The 22,594-nt window shown below is 40.3% G+C and overlaps 1 protein-coding gene across 2 annotated transcripts in view; it reads left to right on the top strand.

Moving 5' to 3' along the window:
* Nucleotides 1-22,594, top strand: part of LOC149235636 (short integuments 2, mitochondrial-like) — a 267,031-nt gene that overhangs the window by 76,400 nt on the left and 168,037 nt on the right. For both annotated transcript variants that reach the window (XR_016246184.1, XM_089372163.1), the window contains exon 3: nt 21,712-21,789. Coding sequence is in view for 1 of the 2 variants with exons in the window: in XM_089372163.1 (XP_089228289.1) it covers nt 21,712-21,789 (78 nt within the window). In the remaining variant the exon portion in view is untranslated. The remainder of the gene's footprint in view (nt 1-21,711; nt 21,790-22,594) is intronic.

Raw genomic sequence — 22,594 nt, 5'->3', positions numbered from 1 at the left:
ATGACAAGAAAAAATGGAGTCTAATTTGGAATTGAAGGAAGGAAGATTTCCGAAAACTTCACGTAATTATGCTTCAGTGCTATTTAGAATTAAAGGGTCCATTGCAGGAAAAGATGTCACTATTGCTATCTCACCTGCCGAAGATAAAAATTATATAATGCCTAAAATTGCAAACCAATTAGTGATCTCGGAGTCAAATATAATCGAAAAATTAGACTGTTTTGGCAACAAAAAATATGACCTAACCAATTTACAGTTAAACATTGAGGATTATACATTTATATCGCACTTCTCAGTTCAAACCCTATGGAGCGATCAAGGTGACATTATTTTGGGTTCACCCTGGATGGAAACCCTTGGTTCCTTCATCTTGAATACAAAAAATAAGTTTTTGACATTTTCTTACAAAAAGGAAAAAATAACACTATTGGATGTCACCGTGAAGCCAAATTCAGTAACACTAGAAGACTTCCAAGATATTTCAAAAGTAATTTTTCAAGAAGGTAAAAAAGTACTACAAAATATGCAAAATAAAATTGACAAAATCACTGTTGATAGAGATGAAGTTTTGTGACTTAAGGATCATAGCGAAAAATTACTAACACAAATTAAAAAGCTTAAGAAGGACAAGAAGTTGTTAAAAGACAAGTTAGAACATTGTATTCAAGAGGAAGTATCAAAGTCGCCAGTTGTAACATCCTCAGTTAAAGATAAAGAAACAAATACTAAACTAGTCAATAGTAGAACTCAAGAAGAGGATCAATCAATTGAAGGAAAAACACACTCACATGTTACAATTTAGATGATGAAAATTCCAAATGAAGATTGTGTACCTAATTCAACAATCATAGTACCAGAAGGAAATCAAAAAATTTTCATACACTTAATAAGGGAAAGTCAAACCAAAAAAGTTCCCTATCGACATCTGAATCATGAGAGTAGACAACTCAACCAAGTTACGTATCAGGACCATTCAAAACAAAAACAACAAACTGATGTTCCAAAGAATATTGATGTAACCTCAATCCAGTCCTATGATGACAATTCGTTACGAAATTCCAGTGATCAAAATATTCCACAGAAGATTAATCTAGGATGGTTTGATCTCTTCTTAGTGTGACAATTTTGTTTGTCACTTAGAAGATCATATCAACTTGTATCAACAAAGATGATAGTGCCGAGACGAAAAGACATTCGAAACTGAAAAAGAGATCAAGCCTCTCGCGTCAACAAACTTTGAGGACAAAGCTTTTTTGAAGAGGAAGGCAATGTTACAAATAAATTATATATAAATAATATAAATATAAGTAATGAGGATAATTGTAATAATGATTAGTTAATTAGTAATTAGGTTGAAGAGGCATGTCTAAATGGGACATGACTCTCCATGACGAGGCAACCGCCTAATATATAAGCAGGCCCCTCACTCTCATTGTATCATCATCTTATTCATACATTTAATATATATTCTTGTATCTCAATGGAGATCTTTATATTCCAAGTCTTTTGGAGTATTTAACCTGAAGAACAAACTTTGTTCGCTTGAAAGATCTGCCTCCTTATTGAATGGGAGCAAGAGTTGGAGGAATTCAAGCTCTTCAAGATATTCAGAGTTTGGCCATGGCTTTCATATGGTGAATAAGTCTTGATAAGAATGGATTCTGAGATGGTAATTGGTGTCGGAGGAGCCGAATTACTCTAGATGAATTCCCCACTACCACTGCTTTCTTTGCCCTATGTGTCTCAAGAATTTGTAGCCCTTTATAAGTGGAAAACATCTTTGTGTCATTATTGGAGGCAATTCCTGGTCCCCACGCAAAGGCAACTTCTAAATTTCCTTAGGATATATATGATCACCAATTGCAAATGTGAAGGTTCGGAAGTGAAACCACTGTAACCACAGGGTTGTTATAAATATTGCAATGAGACCTAATGTAAAGATGATAGAGCGATATAATTATCTTGGGCAACCTGCCCTAGACCCCCTATCTTGTATATGCTACAACATTAATACATTTATTATTTTGTCCAAAATGAATGTGCAAATACTGAATTCTACATGGTATTAAAGAAATACTAATCCTAGTGCCTTGTATGTTGTTGAAGATCTCAAGTAACATGGAGTTAAAGGTCATGATACATCGAGATGTAAAGGCAAGTTTAAATTTATTTAAAAAATGGGGCTTCTAATATTTTTAGGTATCTATTTCATAGATTTATTAAAGTGACACTTTAGAACAAAGGTTTCGATGTTTTGAGTTACTATTCATAATTCTATTGAACCAAATATTTTGAGGAGGTTGATGGATGAAGATTTCTCGGAGGTCAACAATTTCACATATCCATTGCGGTGCAATAATTTAATAAAACTCCTAGAAGCCATTTTATTTTTGAACTCCCATAATGTTGAACAATAGTAGAACTATTTCCAACATTCCTTTTTTTTTCACATAATCAACTGCTTTAGAAGTCTTCAAACTGTTTGTTTTTGAAATGAAGGTAGATTCTAAACAAGTGCAGGGTAGATTGTGTAGACACTCTGTTGAGATATGCACCAGTTGAATAGATCAGAACATGCCTAGGAAATATGAAAAACAAGGAGGACCATGCACATAGGAAAAGCATGATTCGTGCAACATATGTGAGATGTCTTTGCTGAGAAAGATGCTAATTTTTAATGTACATTGGACAAGTGGTTTCCCATGGGTTAGTCTCTACCTAGGGAAAAGTGTCCAAAATAATTATTTTCCTAAGTGTGACTTTATAAAGTGAAAGTGACTTTATAAGTGGTAAAGTCAATGTTAAATTATAAAGTGAAAAGTGACTTTCGACATAAAGTAAAATGTGGGTACTTTATTTAATGGGTGAGTTAAAAAATAGAAAGTGAGAATTAAATGCACATTTATTCTCATCCCTTGATTTAAATGAATTTGAACCATTAGATCTTAGGGTTGCCCAAAAGTGTTAATTTTACGTATGTTCTATGCTTAGAGCAATTTATTTCAATTTTGATAGTTAGCTCAATAACTTTTCTAGATTAGCAATCACATCAGCATTAAAGTAAACTGCAGATAGAACATAAACATAAATCACAGAAGACAAGCGAAGACAAGAGGACACAAGATGTGGCACTAGCCAGGGACAATCCCCAATGTGGGGAAACCCTTGATCAATTATTCTTATATGTTCTTCAATAGTTCAGCAGAGAGAGAGAGATAATACATTTACAACAGAAGTCAACAGTTTGACTTATCTAGATAAGAGCATAGATCATCTCTAAGAATATGATACATGAGATCAGTTGAAGACATACTGCTTCCACTGATTCTCCAAGGTGACTCCTTCACCTATCATCGTGCTGCATCTCGTCATCATGCTGCACTTCACCGTGCTGCACCATGCTGCACCCATCATCATAATGCTGGACCTCATGACTGCTGCACCTAACGCTGCATTGCTGTCCCATGTGCCATGGTGGAACCATGTTGTCCATGCTTGCTGTCCCATTGTGCCACTGCTGCACGATTACATGGCAGTCCCATCATTGTTCTATCTCATCATGCTGTACTATGCTGAGCTCTTCATTGCACTATGCTGCACCCAAATGCATGCTGCAATACCTCATCATCTTGTTGCTGCAATACCTTCTTGCTGCTGCCATATGTTCTTGCTGCTGCCATATGTTCATCATTACCATGCTGTACTATTGCTGCTCCATACTGCACCATGTTGCCTTCATCATGCTGCCACTCCTTTTATCACAGTGCTGCACTTTGTTACCAAGCACACAACATGTTGCACTACACTTCTTTATGATGTCTGTCATGCTGTAGCAGCGTTCCACACCATGCTGCTCCAACACTGTCATATCTTATCATTTGCTGCATAGTTCACTGTTAAGAGGATTCTCTATATGCTGCACTGGAAGTCATTCTAATACTAGGTGGACAACCTTCATGTTAAGACAGTCCTACCTATCCTCACATAGCAACATCAAACTTGCTGCTCAAACTTTCATATGGCTGTAGCCTTCGATTCTCCAACAGACTTCCAAACAGCCTTTGAAGGACTGCGGCATACCTTAATAGAACCCCTCCCTAGCTGCGTTGCTGCCTTAGGGCATATGACAACCCTTTGCTGCCCTATGCAAGCCCAGTTGTGGTGCTATGGCCTGCGGCCTAGCACAACATTCAGTCCTCAAAACATGTCACAATCATCATGCGTTTAGCCCTCAAACTCGGCCTAACAGCTAGCTAAGATGACTACGTTTTAGGTCTGCGTTAGAAGTCTCTTTTGCTGTGATGATACCTGCGGCTAGGGCACATTTTGCATCAGCTGTAACCCTTCCTTAGATCTGCGGCTAGGGCACATTTAAGGCCTCCTCATGACAGCGGATTAAGGCATCCTTTAGGCAGTGTATTAGGGTAGATTAGGGTAGCATATAGGAGCAGGTTTAGGCTGTGAAGGAGCCTCTTTACTGCGGCCAGATCTCCTCTCTTGGATTGCGGTTAGACCACCCTTTGCGGCTAGGGCATCATCCTCTAGGACTGCGTTTAGGGCATCATCCTCTAGGACTGCGTTTTTCCCTTAGAGATTCTTCTTTCCACCAAAACCCAAAACAAGTGGAGAAGAAGAAATCTCAAGAGAGTTGTGTGTCCAAATGACTTGCAAGGCACTTGTATTTATACCAAAACGTGGAGCACAAGTGGGGGCAGTTTAGTTTTTGGCCGACCTTGACGAATTGTCCCATAAGACAAATAAATTCATATCTCCATGAATACTTATCGGAATCAGATGATCTTTAGATCAATCCTACACCTCTCGATGAGGGGAGTCCAAAGAAAAATATCAGTTGCCATAAATAAGATGACCGACATGGAGTTTGGCCCTAGTAGTCCGACTGTACTATCTTTGCCATCAGTCCCCTGCACTGCTTTGCTAAGCTCTGGCCCGCTCTACTCTGCTTTGCTGAACCATGAAGAAGAAGAATTGATCGAGAATGTCTCATACCATTCTCTACTGACCCGAAGTCAGTTTTATTGATCCCAGATCAATATCACAAGAGAGTGTCTCAAACCACTCATATTGATCCCAGATTAGTTATATTCAGTGTTGCGGGGGAGCGCCCCCCCCGCTCGATCTCGCTTCCAATTCGCGCTTCGGGTGGGAGCGACTCGGGAGCGTGCTCCCGTAAAAAATTTGCGCTCCCTGCTTATTTCCGGAGCGAAGCAGGGAGTGTCGCTCCCGTTGCTACGGGAGCGATTTTTATAACCCGCTAGCGGTCAAGGAGTGATCACTCCCGACCGCTCCCGGGTTATAAAAATTGCTCCCGAAGCGACGAGAGCGGAGGCTTGCGGGAAAAAAAAATGTTTTTGTGGAAATAAAGTGAGGGAGGGAGGGTTAAATAGACCCTCCCTCATTTCATTTCATCATTGTAATGAGTGAGAGTGAGGAGCAAGGAGAGAGCAAGAGAGAGCAAGGAGAGAGTGAGGAGCAAGGAGAGAGCAAGAGAGAGCAAGGAGCAAGGAGCAAGAGAGTGAGAGAGCAAGAGAAAGCAAGGAGCAAGGGGAGATTGAAGAGCTTGCAAGGGGAGATTAGACGCCAAAGAGGTAGGCTCTACAATATTGAATAGAGTGTCTAGCAATTTTTTTTTTAATGTTTATTCCTAAATAAATAGATAAATTTTTCTCTATTTCCCATTCCCATTCCCATTCCATTTTAAAAATTTTGCAGATTCAAAACTTCAAATTTCAAATATCATGGTTATATTTCTTGGCATTTTCTTCTTCTTGGTTCCTTTTTTGGTTATTATGGTGCTGAAGCGTAGAAAAAGGAGGGTTGAAATTGAAAATGAAGAAGGGGGACATAGTGGATTTGATGAAAACTCCGGTGAGGAGGCGCTGGAGGAGAGTGAACATGAGTCAGCTCAAAAAACTAAACAAGACCAAACCCCATTGTGGAAATACGTTAACAGGCCTGAAGCAGGGAAAGTGGGTGGCACCACTAAATTTCATTGCCCCCATTGCAACAATAATTACACAGGTTCATACACTCGTGCTAGAAAACACCTTTGCGGGAAAATGCCATGGGATGGAGATAAACAAATAGGAATCAAAATTTGTACAGGTGTGTCAACAGCAGATAAAGCCATATACATAAGGGAAGAGGAGGAAGCCCAATACAAATCTAGAAAATCAAAGGGTTTCTATGAACCAAGCTCACAATCACATGCACAAAGAACTCCTTCAGCATCCTCCCAAGGCAGTGGATATGGAGGCACAGGGTCACCAGGTGTAGGAATGATGTGGATTCAAAAGTTTACAGGTTTCTCTATGCATGTGGGATACCATTCAATGTTCTTCGCTCACCTTATTGGCACGAAATGTTTTCTGCCATAAATGTTGCCCCTAAAGGATGCAAGAGGCCTGGGTATGACAAGGCAAGAACCGTTGGACTTGATCATGAAAAAGCAAAAATATCACATTCTTTGAATAGAATGACAAGTTCTTGGACTGACCATGGGGTGTCCATTGTATCTGATGGATGGACAAATGTAAAAGGCAAGCCATTGATAAATGTTCTTGCTGTGTCTGTTAGTGGTGCCATCTTTCTTTCAACATATGATTACTCAGACAAGTTCAAGACCGACATCAACATTGTAGAACCATTACTTGAAACAATTGACCGTATTGGGCCATACAATGTCATCCAAGTCATCACTGATAATGCCCCTAATTGTAAGGCAGTGGGAGAAATTATTGAGGATAAATACCCCAACATATTTTGGTTTGGGTGTTTGGTTCACACAATGAACCTTTTGATGCATGATATTGTTAAGAACAAAAACGAACAATACAAATGGATTGGTGGTTTGTACAAGAAAGGCAAACAAATGATAAAATTTATTACAAATCATAGCAATACCCATGGCCTTTTCCACAGTCACTCAAGATTGGAGTTGTTGAAGATTGCGAGGACTAGATTTGGTAGCTATTACCTCACCTTCAGGCGCCTTTTGAATGTAAGAGAGTCATTGGCTAGCATGGTATTAAGACCACACTGGAAGGTATTAAAGGAAAGGGCTACAAATGCAGCTGACAGGCAAGGTTTTGAACAGGTGGAGGCGGCCGCTCTTGATGGTATGTTTTGGGCACGTGTGAGGCAAGTATTGGATTTCACCAAGCCTATTTATTACATGATTCGCTTTTGCAGATACAGATAAACCAGTGATTGGCGAGGTGTATGAGCAGATGGATACCATGTTGGGACAAATAAAAGATATTGTTCATAACAATGATCCCAACTTGTATACACTGATTCACGATTGTGTGTGTATACGGTGGGATAAACTTAATGTTCCACTACATTGCTTGGCGTATATCTTTACGCCAAAATACTACTCTACATCTTGGTTGGGCCAACCTACACCAAGGGGTGGGGTTAGGGCGAAACCCCATATAGATGAAGACGTATCTACAGGATATTTGCAAGCATTAGAAAAGTTGATACCTGACAGGGAGGAATGTGCTAGTGTGCATCTTGAATTAGGCAGATACTTCAGTTGCACTGGTTTGTTTGGTACCTTTCATGCAATGGAAGATAGAGACAGATTTGATGCTCTCACATGGTGGGAATCATATGGCGGCCATGGAATTTTGCCAAAATTGGTAAAAAAAGTTCTTTCACAGGTTGTAAATACTTCTTCTGCAGAGAGGTGTTGGAGCACCTACAGCTTCATACATAATGTGAAAGGAAACAAACTCAATGAAAACCGGGCAAAAAGCTTGGTTTATGTGCACTGCAACTTGAGGTTGTTGAGTCATTACTGTGATCAGGCTTATGAGGATCCAACATATAAAATTTGGGACAACCACCCAGAGGATGATAATTTGGAGGATGGCACTATACATCTTGAAGAACTGGAAGCAGAACTAATGAGAGAGGAAGATGAAGCAACAACCATGCCACCTCCACCATCTAGTAGCAGTGCTTGAGTTCGAAGTCTTGTTCCTTTGCTGTCGCCGCCTCCATCTACACCCTCACGTGGAGGGCATGTGCCTTTTGGTTTTGGTTGTCGGTCTGTGCGGGAGACTCCTAGAAGACCACCACAACCTGCTCATACATTAGACACTTCTCGTGGCAAGGGCCAGATGTAGTAATAGATAATAGATTTACAGTTTACTTGTCTTTTCTAGTTTTATTAGTTTTCATAACTGTTGAGTCTTGACTCTTTCATATCATAATGATATTTTTTGTAAACAATATATGGCTGTGACAATTTAAGTTTGAAGTTTGAAGTTGGCAATTATAACGCATTGGTAATGATGAATATGATGCTTCGTGAAAGTTGTTTCATTTCATTTCATAATTCATTTTATAACATTTCATTTCATGTTAGATATTATTTCTTGTAATGGTTAAAGTTTAAAGTTTAAACTTAGCTTACAAGTACAACTTTGGTGATCAATGATGATAAATGTTATATATTGAATTTTCAATTTTGAAAGCTTGAAGTTGAAACTTTAACATTGATGAATCATGATTCACGAGACTCAATATGTTGTATGTTACTAACTTGTGGACGTGGTTGATGAAGATTATAACTTCTAGATGATTGATGTTATATGGTTGATGATTCAATGATCAATCTATGTTTTTTTATGTTTTTTATATCTAATTCATCATTCTACATGTTTTTGTTGACATATATGTATCAAAATATAAAATATATATATATTATATAAAAATCGCTCTGGGATTCGCTCCCAAACCAGGAGCTTTTGAAAATGTCGCTCCCACTCCCGTTTTCGCTCCCGCTCCGCGCTTTCGCTCCCGCTCCCAAGTAACACTGGTTACATTGATCCCAGATCAATGGAGGTCATCTTAGCATAGGGAGTACGGTAGATACAACGATGCGTCCATCGATAGTACTACTATGGTCCCTAACCCCATTTTCCTGCTCATTGGCTAGATGAGAGGTACTTGCCATTAGTCCTAGACTGCATGGGTAGGATGCCTCGATAGGAGAACCATTCATCCTGTCCCTAAGTCACCTCGGGGTATCACAGGGGAAGGTTGAACCATTCACCCTGTACACAACGCACCATTAGTGGAGGGTGAGTCGCCCTATGGTCGCTAGTTGTTCCAATAAGTACCCCAAGCCCCACAGAGCTCCCAAAGCTCAATGCATGCAACATGTTGGACCCTCATAAGAGGGTCTCTCAACGACTCCAAGTCGTTCGGGAAAGTCACAAATTTGACCTTTCCTCGTGGCTTTGACAAAATGTTTGCGACCTATACATCAGTTTCAATGCGATGGAGCCTCCTTGCTCATCGACGTACCATATCCCAGATAAGGTAGTATCTGATGTCTATCTGTTGGAGCAATCATAGAATATGAGATTCCTCAACAATCGAACCCCCCTGGTTGACACAAAGGATCACGGTGGTATCTGTCATGCGTACAAACATCTTGCTGAAGAGCTTCCACAACCTCGCTGAAGAGACTTCACACGAGATCATACTTGTAGCTATGTATTTGGTTTCAGCGGTGCTTATAGCAATCGACTTCTGCTTCCTACTCATCCATGATATCGAAGCAGAATCCAAAGAGCACCAGCGCTCAGAAGTGCTCTTGCGATCCTCTACACTGCCTGCCCAGCCAGCATTCGAATAATCATGCAGCTTCACATTTTCGGCTGTGTATCAATTCATGAGAGATTGTGCCCCGAAGATATCTCAGAAGATTCTTGGCACCAATCCAGTGAGGCTCAACCATATATGAGCTCATCATGCTAACTGCAAAACATATGTCCGGACGGAAGTTCACCAAGAACATCAACACGAATTAGTTTATGAAACTCAAAGGCATTTCCCAAATTTGGTCCGGCATCACTACCATATAACTTCTAAAAGTTAAGATCCTCGAGGTAGTCATGGGCTTGCAGTTTACGGTTCCACATCCGGAATCCAACTCCCTCTTACTTTTGCAAATGAGAGGGTCTGCACCTGTCAGAGAAAGGTCGTCCTTATAAGGTGCCGATATGAGAGGTATATCATCCACAACCTTCAAGCAATGGTTTGGATCGGTTTCACTCCTAGTGAATATCAGCGTCATTAGATAGCTATTAATCCTCTCATACTATGCCCGAGGTGTTTTTCTTCAAGCCATAGAGGGCTTTGTTACACCTGCATACATGAGATTCCCGATCATGAATCTCAAACCCCTCGGGTTGTTCCAAACCTGTGGACCTACTACATGAGAGGAATGGTCCCCTTGTAAGATTTTCCTTCGGTACATCTCAGACATGTACCTTCATGCTCTTTTTGAATTCAGGCATCCATCTCACCCTCTAACTCACATTGGGTAGGGCCCCATAAGTACACCTTCTGTGTTATAGATGAGATATGTCAATTGACATGATCCCCAATGGATCATCCCGCGACTTAATACAAATTTCCAACCCTGAACCCATGAAAAAAATCTTTGAAAATTCTATTTTCAAATACGTACCTTTCCATCGATGAATGCCACCCGAAACCTTTGATTGCCGAAATGGACATTAGGTTCTTCTTGCGATTAGGTACATAAAAGGGATTCTGTAAATGAATCGAGTTACCCTCATTCAATTGAAGGGTAACATTTCCTACACCCTTTCTGGGATAGGTGGCATCGGCTCCAAGTATAATCCCACGACTGTTTCCATCTCTTACCAAATTCGAGAGAGCACCCTTCTATCCGATGAAGTGCCTTGAAGCACTATAATCAATAAGCCAGATTCCCACAGAATCTGAAGGAGAGGGCCAATACAAGGGAACGCTTCTTTATCTTATCAGAAACAACATTTGATTCTTCATACCTGGGGTTCCTTCCTTTCTCTGAAGATTTGGCCATTTCCTTGATGACCTGCATCACCTGTCATTCCTCTGATCATTGAAGATGTCCCTGGAATGATTGTAATTTGTTATCATCATCAAGTGATGTGTCCCTCCATTCGGACACTCCTTCGCATAATGGCCGAACTTATTGCAAACAAGGCATCTGTCTTTCTTTCCACCCTTAGATCCGAACTTCCGATTGAAGCGATCTTTAGGTAGGTCATCAGAAGCTTTCGCTGTGCCATTTTGATAATGTTCTCTGCTTTGATTTCACCCTCGGTGAATTTGAAGAGGGATGAGGAATCCACTGATCCTTTTGTTCTTTCCCAACTGCCTTCAATGATTGCTCTTTCACTCTTGCTTGGGCTTTGTCTTCACCTTAGCTTTGAAACTATGTTAATTTTAGGTATGTTTTATGCTTAGAGCAATTTATTTCAATTTTCATAGTTAGCTCAATATCTTTTCCAGATTAGCAATCACATCAACATCAAAGTAAACTGCAGATAGAACATAAACATAAATCGCAGAAGACAAGCCAAGACAAGAGAACACAAGATGTGGCACTAGCCAGGGACAAACCCCAATGTGGGGAAACCCTTGATCAATTATTCTTATATGTTCTTCAATAGTTCAGTAGAGAGAGAGAGAGAGAGATAATACATTTACAACATAAGTCAACACTTTGAGTTATCTAGATAAGAGCATAGATCATCTCTAAGAAGATGATACATGAGATCAGTTGAAGACATGCTGCTTCAACTGATTCTCCAAGGTGACTCCTTCACCTATCATCATGCTGCATCACGTCATCATGCTACACCTCACCGTGCTGCACCATGTTGCACCCATCATCACAATGCTGGACGTCATGACTGCTGCACCTAATGCTGCACCCATCATCACAATGCTGGACCTCATGACTGCTGCACCTAATGCTGCACTGCTGTCCCATGTGCCGTGGTTGAACCATGTTGTCCATGCTTGCTGTCCCATTGTGCCATTGCTGCACGATGACATGGCAGTCCCATCATTGTTTTGTCTCATCATGCTGTACTATGCTGAGCTCTTCATTGCACTATGCTGCACCCAAATGCATGCTGCCATGCTGCAATACCTCATCATCCTGTTGCTGCAATACCTTCTTGCTGCTGCCATATGTTCATCATTACCATGCTGTACTATTGATGCTCCATACTGCACCATGTTGCCTTCATCATGTTGCCACTCCTTTTATCGCAGTGCTGCACTTTGTTACCAAGCACACAACATGTTGCACTACACTTGTTTATGATGTCTGTCATGCTGTAGCAACATTCCACACCATGCTGCTCCAACACTGTCATATCTTATCATTTGCTGCATAATTCGCTGTTAAGAGGATTCTCTATATGCTGCACTAGAAGTCATTCTAATACTAGGTGGACTGCCTTCATGTTGAGATAGTCCTACCTATCCTCACATAGCAACATCAAACTTGCTGCTCAAACTTTCATATGGCTGTAGCCTTCAATTCTCCAACATACTTCCAAACAGCCTTTGAAGGACTACGACATACCTTAATAGAACGCCTCCCTAGCTACGTTGCTACCTTAGGGCATATGACAGCCCTTTGCTGCCCTACGCAAGCCCAGTTGTGGTGCTATGGCCTGCGGCCTAGCACAACAACATTCAGTCCTCAAAACATGTCACAATCATCATGCGTTTAGCCCTCAAACTCGGCCTAACAACTAGCTAAGATGACTGCGTTTTAGGTTTGTGTTAGAAGTCTCTTTTGCTGTGATGATACCTGCGGCTAGGGCACATTTTGCATCAGCTGTAACCCTTCCTTAGATCTGTGGCTAGGGCACATTTAAGGCCTCCTCATGACAGTGGATTAGGGCATCCTTTAGGCAGCATATTAGGGTAGATTAGGGCAGCGTATAGGAGCAGGTTTAGGCTGTGAAGGAGCCTCTTTACTGCGGCCAGATCTCCTCTCTTGGACTGCGGTTAGACCACCCTCTGTGGCTAGGGCATCATCCTCTAGGACTGCGTTTAGGGCATCATCCTCTAGGACTGCGTTTTTCCCTTAGAGATTCTTCTTTCCACTAAAACCCAAAACAAGTGGAGAAGAAGAAATCTCAAGAGAGTTGTGTGTCCAAATGACTTGCAAGGCACTTGTATTTATACCAAAACGTGGAGCACAAGTGGGGGCAGTTTAGTTGTTGGCCGACCTTGACGAATTGTCCCATAACACAAATAAATTCATATCTCCATGAATACTTATCGGAATCGGATGATCTTTAGATCAATCCTACACCTCTCGATGAGAGTTGTCCAAAAAAAATATCAACTGCCATAAATAAGATGACCCACATGGAGTTTGACCTTAGTTGCCAATTTTAACAAAATGTCATTTAGGGAAACAAAAGGGGGAAAAGAAAAGAGACATTGCATTCTTTCTTCATGAGCAGATTGGAGAAAGGAGGCTGAGAGCTGGAGAAAAGTTTTGAAGGAGAAATTTATTGCAGCAAGCTGAAGGAGTGATTTCTGGGAAAAGTTGGGCATGGAAATCAAGGCATAGAAGACAACGAAAGGTACAGTATGAACATCATTGAATGATGTGAGCTGCACGCTGTTTGAGAGAAGTTTTGATTTAAAAAAAATCCATACAGGTCGTACATTGGTATGGAAATCTGTACAGTCGTATTCGTATAGTACATATTTTAAGCTTCAAGTGGGCATGAAACTCGAGGCAAAGTGGGCACGATTTTCAAGGAGTTTTGGGTTGAAGAGATAAGTTGTATTTCGCTGTTTTGTTTTGTATGCAAATGCATTTTCCTGAACTTGAAAGATAAATAAATTTGAAGATCTTTGTAACAGGTTTTCCCCAGAGAAGATTGAAGGGGTTTTGCTTGGGTCTAAGTTGACAAAAAATCTGTGTATTTTTATGTGTGTTGCTGGTCTGGTTATGTCCATATTTATTTTCGGCATGTGTTGACAGTCCCATGTGTTTTAATCTAAAAATTTCATTTCTAGAATTCTATATGTTGAATGTATGTTTATGGGAAAGGGCATTTAACTGAATGGGAGTGATAAGGTGAAATTAAAACCGGGTTGGGATTGCAGGAAACTTTTTTTTAGTCATCAAATTTCAACATGGTATCAGAGCTACAGGCTGAAAATTGTAGTTTGAACAACAGACAATAGTTTGGGACAACAAACAGTGGTTTGGACAACAAACTGAATTTTTGGACAACAAATTCAGTTTGGATAGCAAAACTGATATTTTGGGACAGCAAGGTGAAATTTCACACAGACTGAACTTTTGGGACAACAAGGTGTGCTGGAAAGTTCATTTCTACATTTTTTTTGGTTTTGTAAATTCTGGACAACAATCATAGCCATGTTCTTAAGGATAGAGGACACACTGGATGGGATATCCAACTATGCTGTTTGGAAGGACAAAATTCAGACAATGTTTGAGGAGGCAGCAGTTTGGGACATAGTGCAGCAAGTGGTTGTACCTCCTATTGCTGCAGAAGAACTTGCTGAATTCACAAAAAATAATGCAAAGGCAAAAAGGATTTTGATGGAAAGTCTGAAGGATCATGTGGTTCCTCAGGTGAGAGGAAACACATATGCATATCAGATGTGGACAGCTCTAACCACTCTCTATCAGAGTACGAATGAGTGCAGGAAGATGGTACTCAAAGAACAATTGAAGAACATCAGGATGACAAAGGCTAAAACTGTAGTTCATTATCTTGGTAGGGTCAAACATGTACGTGATGATTTGACTGCTATTGGTGAGGCAGTTGCACCCACAAAGTTAATCAGGATAGCTGTAGCGGGACTTCCTAAGTCTTGGGAGGTGTTTGGAGACGTTGTTACCTCTAGGGAGAATCTTCCCAATTGGGACAGATTCTGGGATGATTGTGTGTAGCATGAGATACGGAAGGCTGGCAGTGGTGGGGTGAAGGTAGCATATGAGGAGGATGTAGCCTTGACAACTAGGGGGAAGAACAAAGGGAAGGCCAAGAAAGGGGCCTCATCAGATGGGGCTAAGGGAAAGGAGAAGAAGAAGAAAGATATGAATATGTCCAAAGTCAAATGTTGGGCATGTCAGAAGATGAGACACTATGCTGCTACATGTCCTGAGAGGAAGAACAAGGGGAAGAAGAATACTATGGCTTTAGCAGAGGCGGAGCAGTTTGCTTCACAGTTTGACCAAGACTTTGCATTTATTACTTCTACATCTAGTAGGAGTACATCATCCGATATGTGGTACATAGACAACGGGGCTTCCCGCCATATGATAGGTGCACAAGAGTTCTTTTCAGAGCTTGCATAGAGGGCACTTGATATTGAGATTGTACTAAGAGAGGACTGCACTGTGAGAGCTATTGGTGTGGGGACTATGACCTTTGAGAGGGAGTCTTTGCCTCCTTTGAAGGTCATGGATGTTTTGTATGTTCCGGGGATGAAGAAGAACTTGATTTCAGTGTCTGCTATGGAGGAGAAGGGGTTTGACGTCACTTTCTCAAGAGGGTAGGTATTGATGCATCCCAGGGGAGCTTCCATCACTTCGGCGAAAGTGATTGGAGTCTGCTCTGGGAAACTATACAGGTTCAGTTTTAAGTCGGTAAGAGCATTTTTGAGAAGCACATCTGGTAGCACTCACATTACTACCACCAGCAGTAGAGACTTGTGTGAGTTATGGCACCGGAGGATGGCACATATGCATCATGGAGCTTTGAGAGTACTGAGGGAGATCACTACTGGAGTTCCTGATTTTAGTGTCGAGCATTATGAGGTTTGCAGAGGGTGTACGTTGGGCAAGTACACCAAGTTACCATTCCTAGCGAGCGACAACAGATCTATAGGTATACTAGACTTGATTCATACTGATGTTAGTGGCCGTATGTCTCATGTGTTATATGTTATCAAAATCGCTGACTCTTCAACTCAACCAAAACCAGGAAAACAAAGAGGTGGGGCACACCATTGGAAATGCAATGTTTGTGGTCATTCTTGGGTTGGGAGTTATAGTCGGATCAAGATGCATCTTTTGGGTGTAAGTGGAAAAGGGGTTCATATATGTACAAAATTAACTTTATTGCAAAAATCAAAGCTCTTGAGGATGCAAATGGCAGCAGATGCAAAGGGCAACTTTTCAAGTAAAAATGTCATGGCCCAAGCTCACCAAAATATTGATGAAGCCACAAGCTCCAAAAGAAAATTAAAACAAATGAAAGATATGCCTCCACCATCTGTTGTTGGGACTAAGGGTTCTCGTTCTTGTGTAGTGGGACCAACTCTTATGGGGATGTATGGTAAGTTGAACCGTAATGATACAGATGATGCCATTGGAAAATTTCTTTTTGCCAATGGCATTCCTTTCCATGTTAGTCGTTCTCCTTACTACAAGGAGATGGTCAAGGCAATTGTAGCAGCAGGATGTGCCCCTAGGTGAACATAAGTTGATGACAATGATATTAGAAAGGCAAGTGGCCATGCAAAAGGAAAATCTGAGGCAAACATGGCTGAGGGAAGGTTGTTCTATTGTTATGGATGGGTGGACAAACATTGCCAAACGTCCACTTATCAACATCGTAGTTACTTGCCGAGAGGGGCCTTTCTTTCTTAGAGCTATTGTTTGTTCTGGAAAGCGCAAAGATGCAGCTTCCCAATTTTGTTTCTTCGTGATGCTATAGAGGAGGTTGGGTCTACAAATGTTGTACAATTTATGACAGATGCAGCAACAATGTGTAGAATAACAGGATTAATGATTCAAAGTAAATACAGACATATTTTTTGGACCCCTTTGTAGGAATTTACAGGGTAAGTTCCTTAGACAGAACACCAAAAGGACACCGCTCACAACCAGATCGCAGATCAATACACCAGTATTTTGACGTGGTTAAAACCCTCAAAGAGGGAAACAGTCCACGGCCTGAGCCAACGCGGCCACTTCAGGCAATTTATTAATAAAAGAATGAAAATTTACATATGTTTCTCTCATGCACGGATTACCCTACAAATGACCCTCCATGCGCTTTAAATAGAATTCATGGACCAATCGGGTGTCAAGCCACGGATCAAGTGTCGGTAATACCGAGGAGAGAATGAACCGTCGGATCACTACATATCGTGACCGTCGGATTGTAAGTTACAAAATGTACAACGGTAAAGAAACACACTTTACCTAATTCTATACCTAACTCTATACTAGACCAAGTTGTACTTAACTATTTCCTATGTGTCGGAATATCCTAACATCCCCCCTTAAGAACAACTTGGGATAGGATTGAAGGATTTACAAATATGACACAATAGGAGAAGGAAGGAGGCACTAGAGCCTATCCCCCCTTAGTGACAACTTCCTGAACTCCAACCATAAATCGAAGTTTAGTGAACTTCGCCTCTGTGAGAGCCTTTGTGAAGATGTCTGCAACTTGATCATCTGTTGAACAATATTGCACTTCAAGAACATGGTCGTGAATGAGCTTTCTGATGAAGTGCATGTGCAGTTCAATGTGTTTGTTGCGCTGATGTTGGACTGGATCTTTGCATAGCTGAATGGCACTTTGATTATCACACCAAAGTGTAGTCGGATGCTGCTGCTGAAAGCCAAACTATGATAGGATCTGACGAAGCCACAAGGCTTCCTTACTAGCTTCTACGGCACCACGATACTCTGCTTCTGCTGATGAAAGAGAAATGGCACCTTGTTTCTTGCAAGCCCATGTAATAGGTCCTGAACCAAGAGTGAACACATAACCGGCAGTAGACTTCTGATCATCAGGGTCACCGACCCAATCAGAATCAGTGAAACCAACCAATAGAGGAGATGCTTCGGCACTGTAATGAATCCCAAACTGAATTGTACCTCGAACATAACGAAGTATTCTTTTAGCTGCTTTCCAATGACTTTCACGGGGGTTTTGCATGAACCGAGCAACAAGGCCAACAACAAAGGAAAGGTCAGGACGAGTATGGGTTAGATACAAAAGTTTTCCTACAAGTTGACGGTATAAGGTAGCATCAACTTCAGGAGAAGTACAAGTGACTGAAAGTTTGACTCCAGACTAAAAGGGAGAAGGGGCTGGCTTACAGTCTTCCATGTGAAAATGACGTAGAATATCACAAGCATACTTGGACTGGGAAAGGGAAATACCCTCCTTGGATTGCAAGACTTGAAGACCGAGAAAATAGTGTAAGTGTCCTAAGTCTGTCATTTCAAATTTCCTTTTAAGGCTAGACTTCACATGGTTTATAAGGTTGGGATCACTACCAGTAAGGATAAGATCATCAACATAAAGAACAAGGATGATAAGAGAGTTGCCCACTTTCTTGGTGTAGACAGTGTTGTCAGAATGACACCTATAAAAGCCAGATTCTAAAAGAAAGCTATCCATTTTGGCATACCAAGCCCGAGGAGCTTGCTTGAGACCATAAAGGGATTTCTTAACTCGACATATTTGCAATCACCATACCTCTTTAGCCATGTTCAGGTCTCATGCGAGGAAGGAATTCCTCAAGCCTATTGATACCATATATGCTAGTTATTTTCTTTTATTAGAGAGGATGTTGGGGGTGCAGTCAGCATTGCAGGCCATGGTTGTTACTCCAGATTGGAATAGATGGGCAGAATCCAAGATAGAGGAAGGAAAGAAAATCAGGATTCAAATATTGGATAATGATTGGTGGACATATTGTGGTTATTTGGTGTCACTTTTACTTCCTGGAGTTGAGGTCATTTGCTACACTGACACAGATTCTCCTACTCTTGGAGAAATACATGAGACTTTTGATAGTATGTTGGATCAAGTAAGGGTGGCCATTTTTGAGAAAGATCCTTCCTTAGAGTTCTATACGACCCAAATTCGACCCATTATACAACATAGGTGGGATCGAATGAATACACCTTTGCACATGGCAGCATATGCACTTAACCCAAAATGGTATGTGGCAAGGACTGGTAGAATTCTTACCATTGAAGATCCAGAGGTCAAAAAGGGATTTCAAGATGCCATTACAAAAATGTATAGTTCAGAAGAAGGGAGAACAATTAGGAGATAGTGGATGCAATTTGCAAGTCCCAGCGGTCCCTTCAACAAGCATGATGCAAGGGAATATCGCAATTATTTAGGCTAGACTGACCCCATTGGTTGGTGGACCATGCATGGGGATGATGTTGCAGAGATCCAACAACTTGTTATTCCCTTATTGTCTCAGATTGCTAGTTCCTCTGCAGTAGAGAGGAATTGGTCCACATATAGCTTCATCCACTCTATCAAGAGGAATAGACTTTCCTCTAGGAGAGCAAAGAAGCTAGTTGCAGTGCACAGTTCTCTACATCTTGCACATAGGAAGACACCAAAGTATTGGAAGGGACCGACAACACGATGGGATGTGGATCTAGAGGATAGTGCACAGACAGATAAGGAGGATGGACCAGATGAGCTGCGACATGGTTTGGTTGGAGTTTCGTTGGTTACTCAAGAGAGTGACTTTGACTTAGATACTGACATTCCCATTGATGGTCCTGATGACTTCATGCAACAGATGGATGTAGAGGACCAATCATTGATGTTGAGTCCTTGATGCTGATTTATCATTTTATTTTCAGTGCTCATTATCCATTTTTACTTTTCAGTTTTAACTTTTGAGTTGTGACATGTTGAAATTTGGTACCGGAGGACAGGTGGTTCCCTAAGGCTTTGATCTTTGGCCTAGGGAAAAGTGTCCAAAAGAATTTAATTTTTCTCCTAAAGTAACTTTATAATTTTTATAAAGTTAAATCTAATTTGAAAGTGACTTTAAGTGATAAAGTTACTAAGTCTAATTTTAAAGTGACTTTATAAAGTCAATGAAAAATTAGAAAGGAAAAGTGACTTTGGAAATAAATGACTAAGTGGGTCTTTATTAAAGTGGGGTGAATTAAAAAATAGAAAGTGAGATTTAAATGAGCATTTAATCTCAGCCATTGATCTAAATCTATTTCAGCCATTGGATTTAGGGATCACCCAAAAGTCATTTAGGGTTGGGTTAAGGGAGGAAAAGGAGAAAGAGATCATTTATTCTTTCATGAGCAGATTGAGAGAAGGAGAGCAAGAGAGCAAGGAAGATTTCTGGGCGGTGTAACAGCAAAGCTGAAAGCGGTGTAACAGCAAAGCTGCAAGCGGAGTTACAGCAAAGCTGAACGCAGAGTAACAGCAAAGCTGCACGCAGAGTTACAGCAAAGCTGCACGCAGAGTTACAGCAAAGCTGAACGCAGAGTTACAGCAAAGCTGCACGCAGAGTTACAGCAAAGCTGAACGCAGAGTTACAGCAAAGCTGCACGCAGAGTTACAGCAAAGCTGAACGCAGAGTTACAGCAAAGCTGCACGCAGAGTTACAGCAAAGCTGAACGCAGAGTAACAGCAACGCTGCACGCAGAGTAACAGCAAAGCTGCAAGCGGTGTCACAGCAAAGTTGAAAGTGGAGTAACAGCAACAGCAACGGTGTAACAGCAACGGTGTTTCAGCAAGGCTGAGATAAGTTGTAAAAGTCTGTTTGTTGATTTTTTGCTGAACATTTCTCCTACTGTAAAAAGGCATTTTCCAGAAATAAAGAAGAGCTCTCAAACTGGTTTTCCCCAAGAGTTGTAGGGGGTTTTTCCAGGGTCAAGTTGACCAAAAATCTCTGTGTTTAAATGTGTTTTAATGGCTGTTTATTACTGCTGATTTTTATTTCTGCAATTTCCAGCATTCTGTAAAATTTCCAGAATTTGTGTTTTCAGCAATATTTATTTTTTCCAGCTTGTTAAATGTATGGCTATGGGAATGGGCATTTAACTATATGGGAGAAATAAGGTGAAACTGAAAACCGGGGTGGGAAACAGAAAATTTTTACATGACACTAGATATTGATGACTTGACTCTTGACTCTCAACTATTTTTGAGTTTGAAACTTTGAGTTATATAAATTTAGTGTTCAAACTTTGAAAATATACTAGTATGTTTTGCTTTCGATTTAGATTCTAGAATGATGAATGATGAATGATGAATTTAATTTTTAAATCAATGTAGATTGTAGAATGATGAATGATATGGATCAATGTATTTGAATATTTCATTATTGATTTTTATCAAATCTCATGGTATGTATGAATAATTCAATAATGAAACTTGAGTATGTCATATGAATGATGTATGTATCAAAATGAATGATGAGGATGGATCAATGATTCAATTGTCTATTTAATATTTGTATGCTTTCATTATTGAACAATGAACAATGAATATGAACTTGAATTTTATATATATTAAATTATATACCTCGACGTCTCCCCGCACCCCCAAAATTTCCCTAAAGTTTGAGGGTACTCCCACACGTCCCCCCTGTGTGTCTCCCCACACCGGAGTCTTGGTGAAACATTGGTTCATAGTGATCTTTATAGTACATCTTTTTGTTAAAGCCTACTCTTTTATTTTTCATCTCTCTTGCAGTGAGAGAGTGACGAAATGAAATGTCCTTTTAATGGCTGGCTTGGCAAAGAGCCTATGAAACCAAAAAGCTTGCATTTACTAAACTGGACAACATTTTAGCCTATATATTTTCAATCTAACAGTGTAACATAAGATACACGATGCGAACTGAAATATTGGACCACATATTCATCTTGAATCTGTATGTTTACAGGTCCACACATCTTCTTTATCCTCAGCCTTTTTTCTTGTAATAGGAATTTTTCTGTCTTGTGAATGTTTCCTCCATTGATTGGTTAAATCATTCTGTTTGAGCCTATTTTGAAATATCTTTCTTCTTCTTAGATAGTGGAATTTCTGACTTGTGACTGCCGATTTGCAGAAATGGACCCAACATTTTGACAACCATAAGCAATTATGTTATTTTACTAATGCTCACAGCAAGCATAATGTGAGAGAGGTAAGGAAACCTGATATATTGTTTCTTCTCTTTTGATGCTTATGCATACAGTTATTTGTGTTTGGTATGCATAAAAAGTTTGTTGTTTGGAAAAATATGGCATGGTTTTATAACAAACTTCAATAAATTATCTTCGACTGGACAAGATGTTTGTGATTTCCAATGTTATGTTCCTTTTAGTTGTCAAGTCTTCTTTTTGCAGTACTTTTGCCATGTGTCGAACTAATCTTGGGTCATCATGTTTTAACATGAAAATTGAAGCAAAGTCAAATTTCAGGGCTGCTGAGTTATTGTAGCTAATTGATTCTCTTCTAGGATTCATTTACCAACTGAAAGAAATCAGCTGTAAGGTTTTTCTGTCAATTATTCTTTACTTTTGCTCAGTTTTTGCCCTTTTAATATGCACTTGGATTTACAAAAGCTGGTTAGCTCCTTGCAGGTGTTTAGCCAAAACTTAGGGAGACTTTTATATGTTGAGATTGGTATGACAATGAAGGGATTGAATGGAACCGACCTGCAAACCCTAATTCTTGCAATAAAGAGGGGAAAAAACAACACTGGGGCAGCAAAGCATAAAACTTTAACAAGTGCACCCTGCAGCTGATCTATAAGTGCACTGGATTGAGAATCCATAAGTGCACCAGAGAGAATAAAACAAAGCCTAGAAACAAGAAAGCAAACACTTGGTATGATGCGTGTAGGCTAAAGAATGAATCACTTTCATATTAGAATGATCAATTTTCAAAGACTCTCTAGTGTGTATTTATGTATCACTTAAGAGTTAGTGTGCACTCCCTGTTACAAG

Source organism: Pinus tabuliformis, chromosome 8 (assembly GCF_031772625.1).
Source record: "Pinus tabuliformis cultivar Carrire ecotype Pingquan chromosome 8, CPIR1, whole genome shotgun sequence".
Taxonomy (NCBI): domain Eukaryota; kingdom Viridiplantae; phylum Streptophyta; class Pinopsida; order Pinales; family Pinaceae; genus Pinus; species Pinus tabuliformis.
The sequence above is the reverse complement of the archived record's forward strand: the minus strand, read 5'-3'. Positions and strand labels throughout refer to the sequence as shown.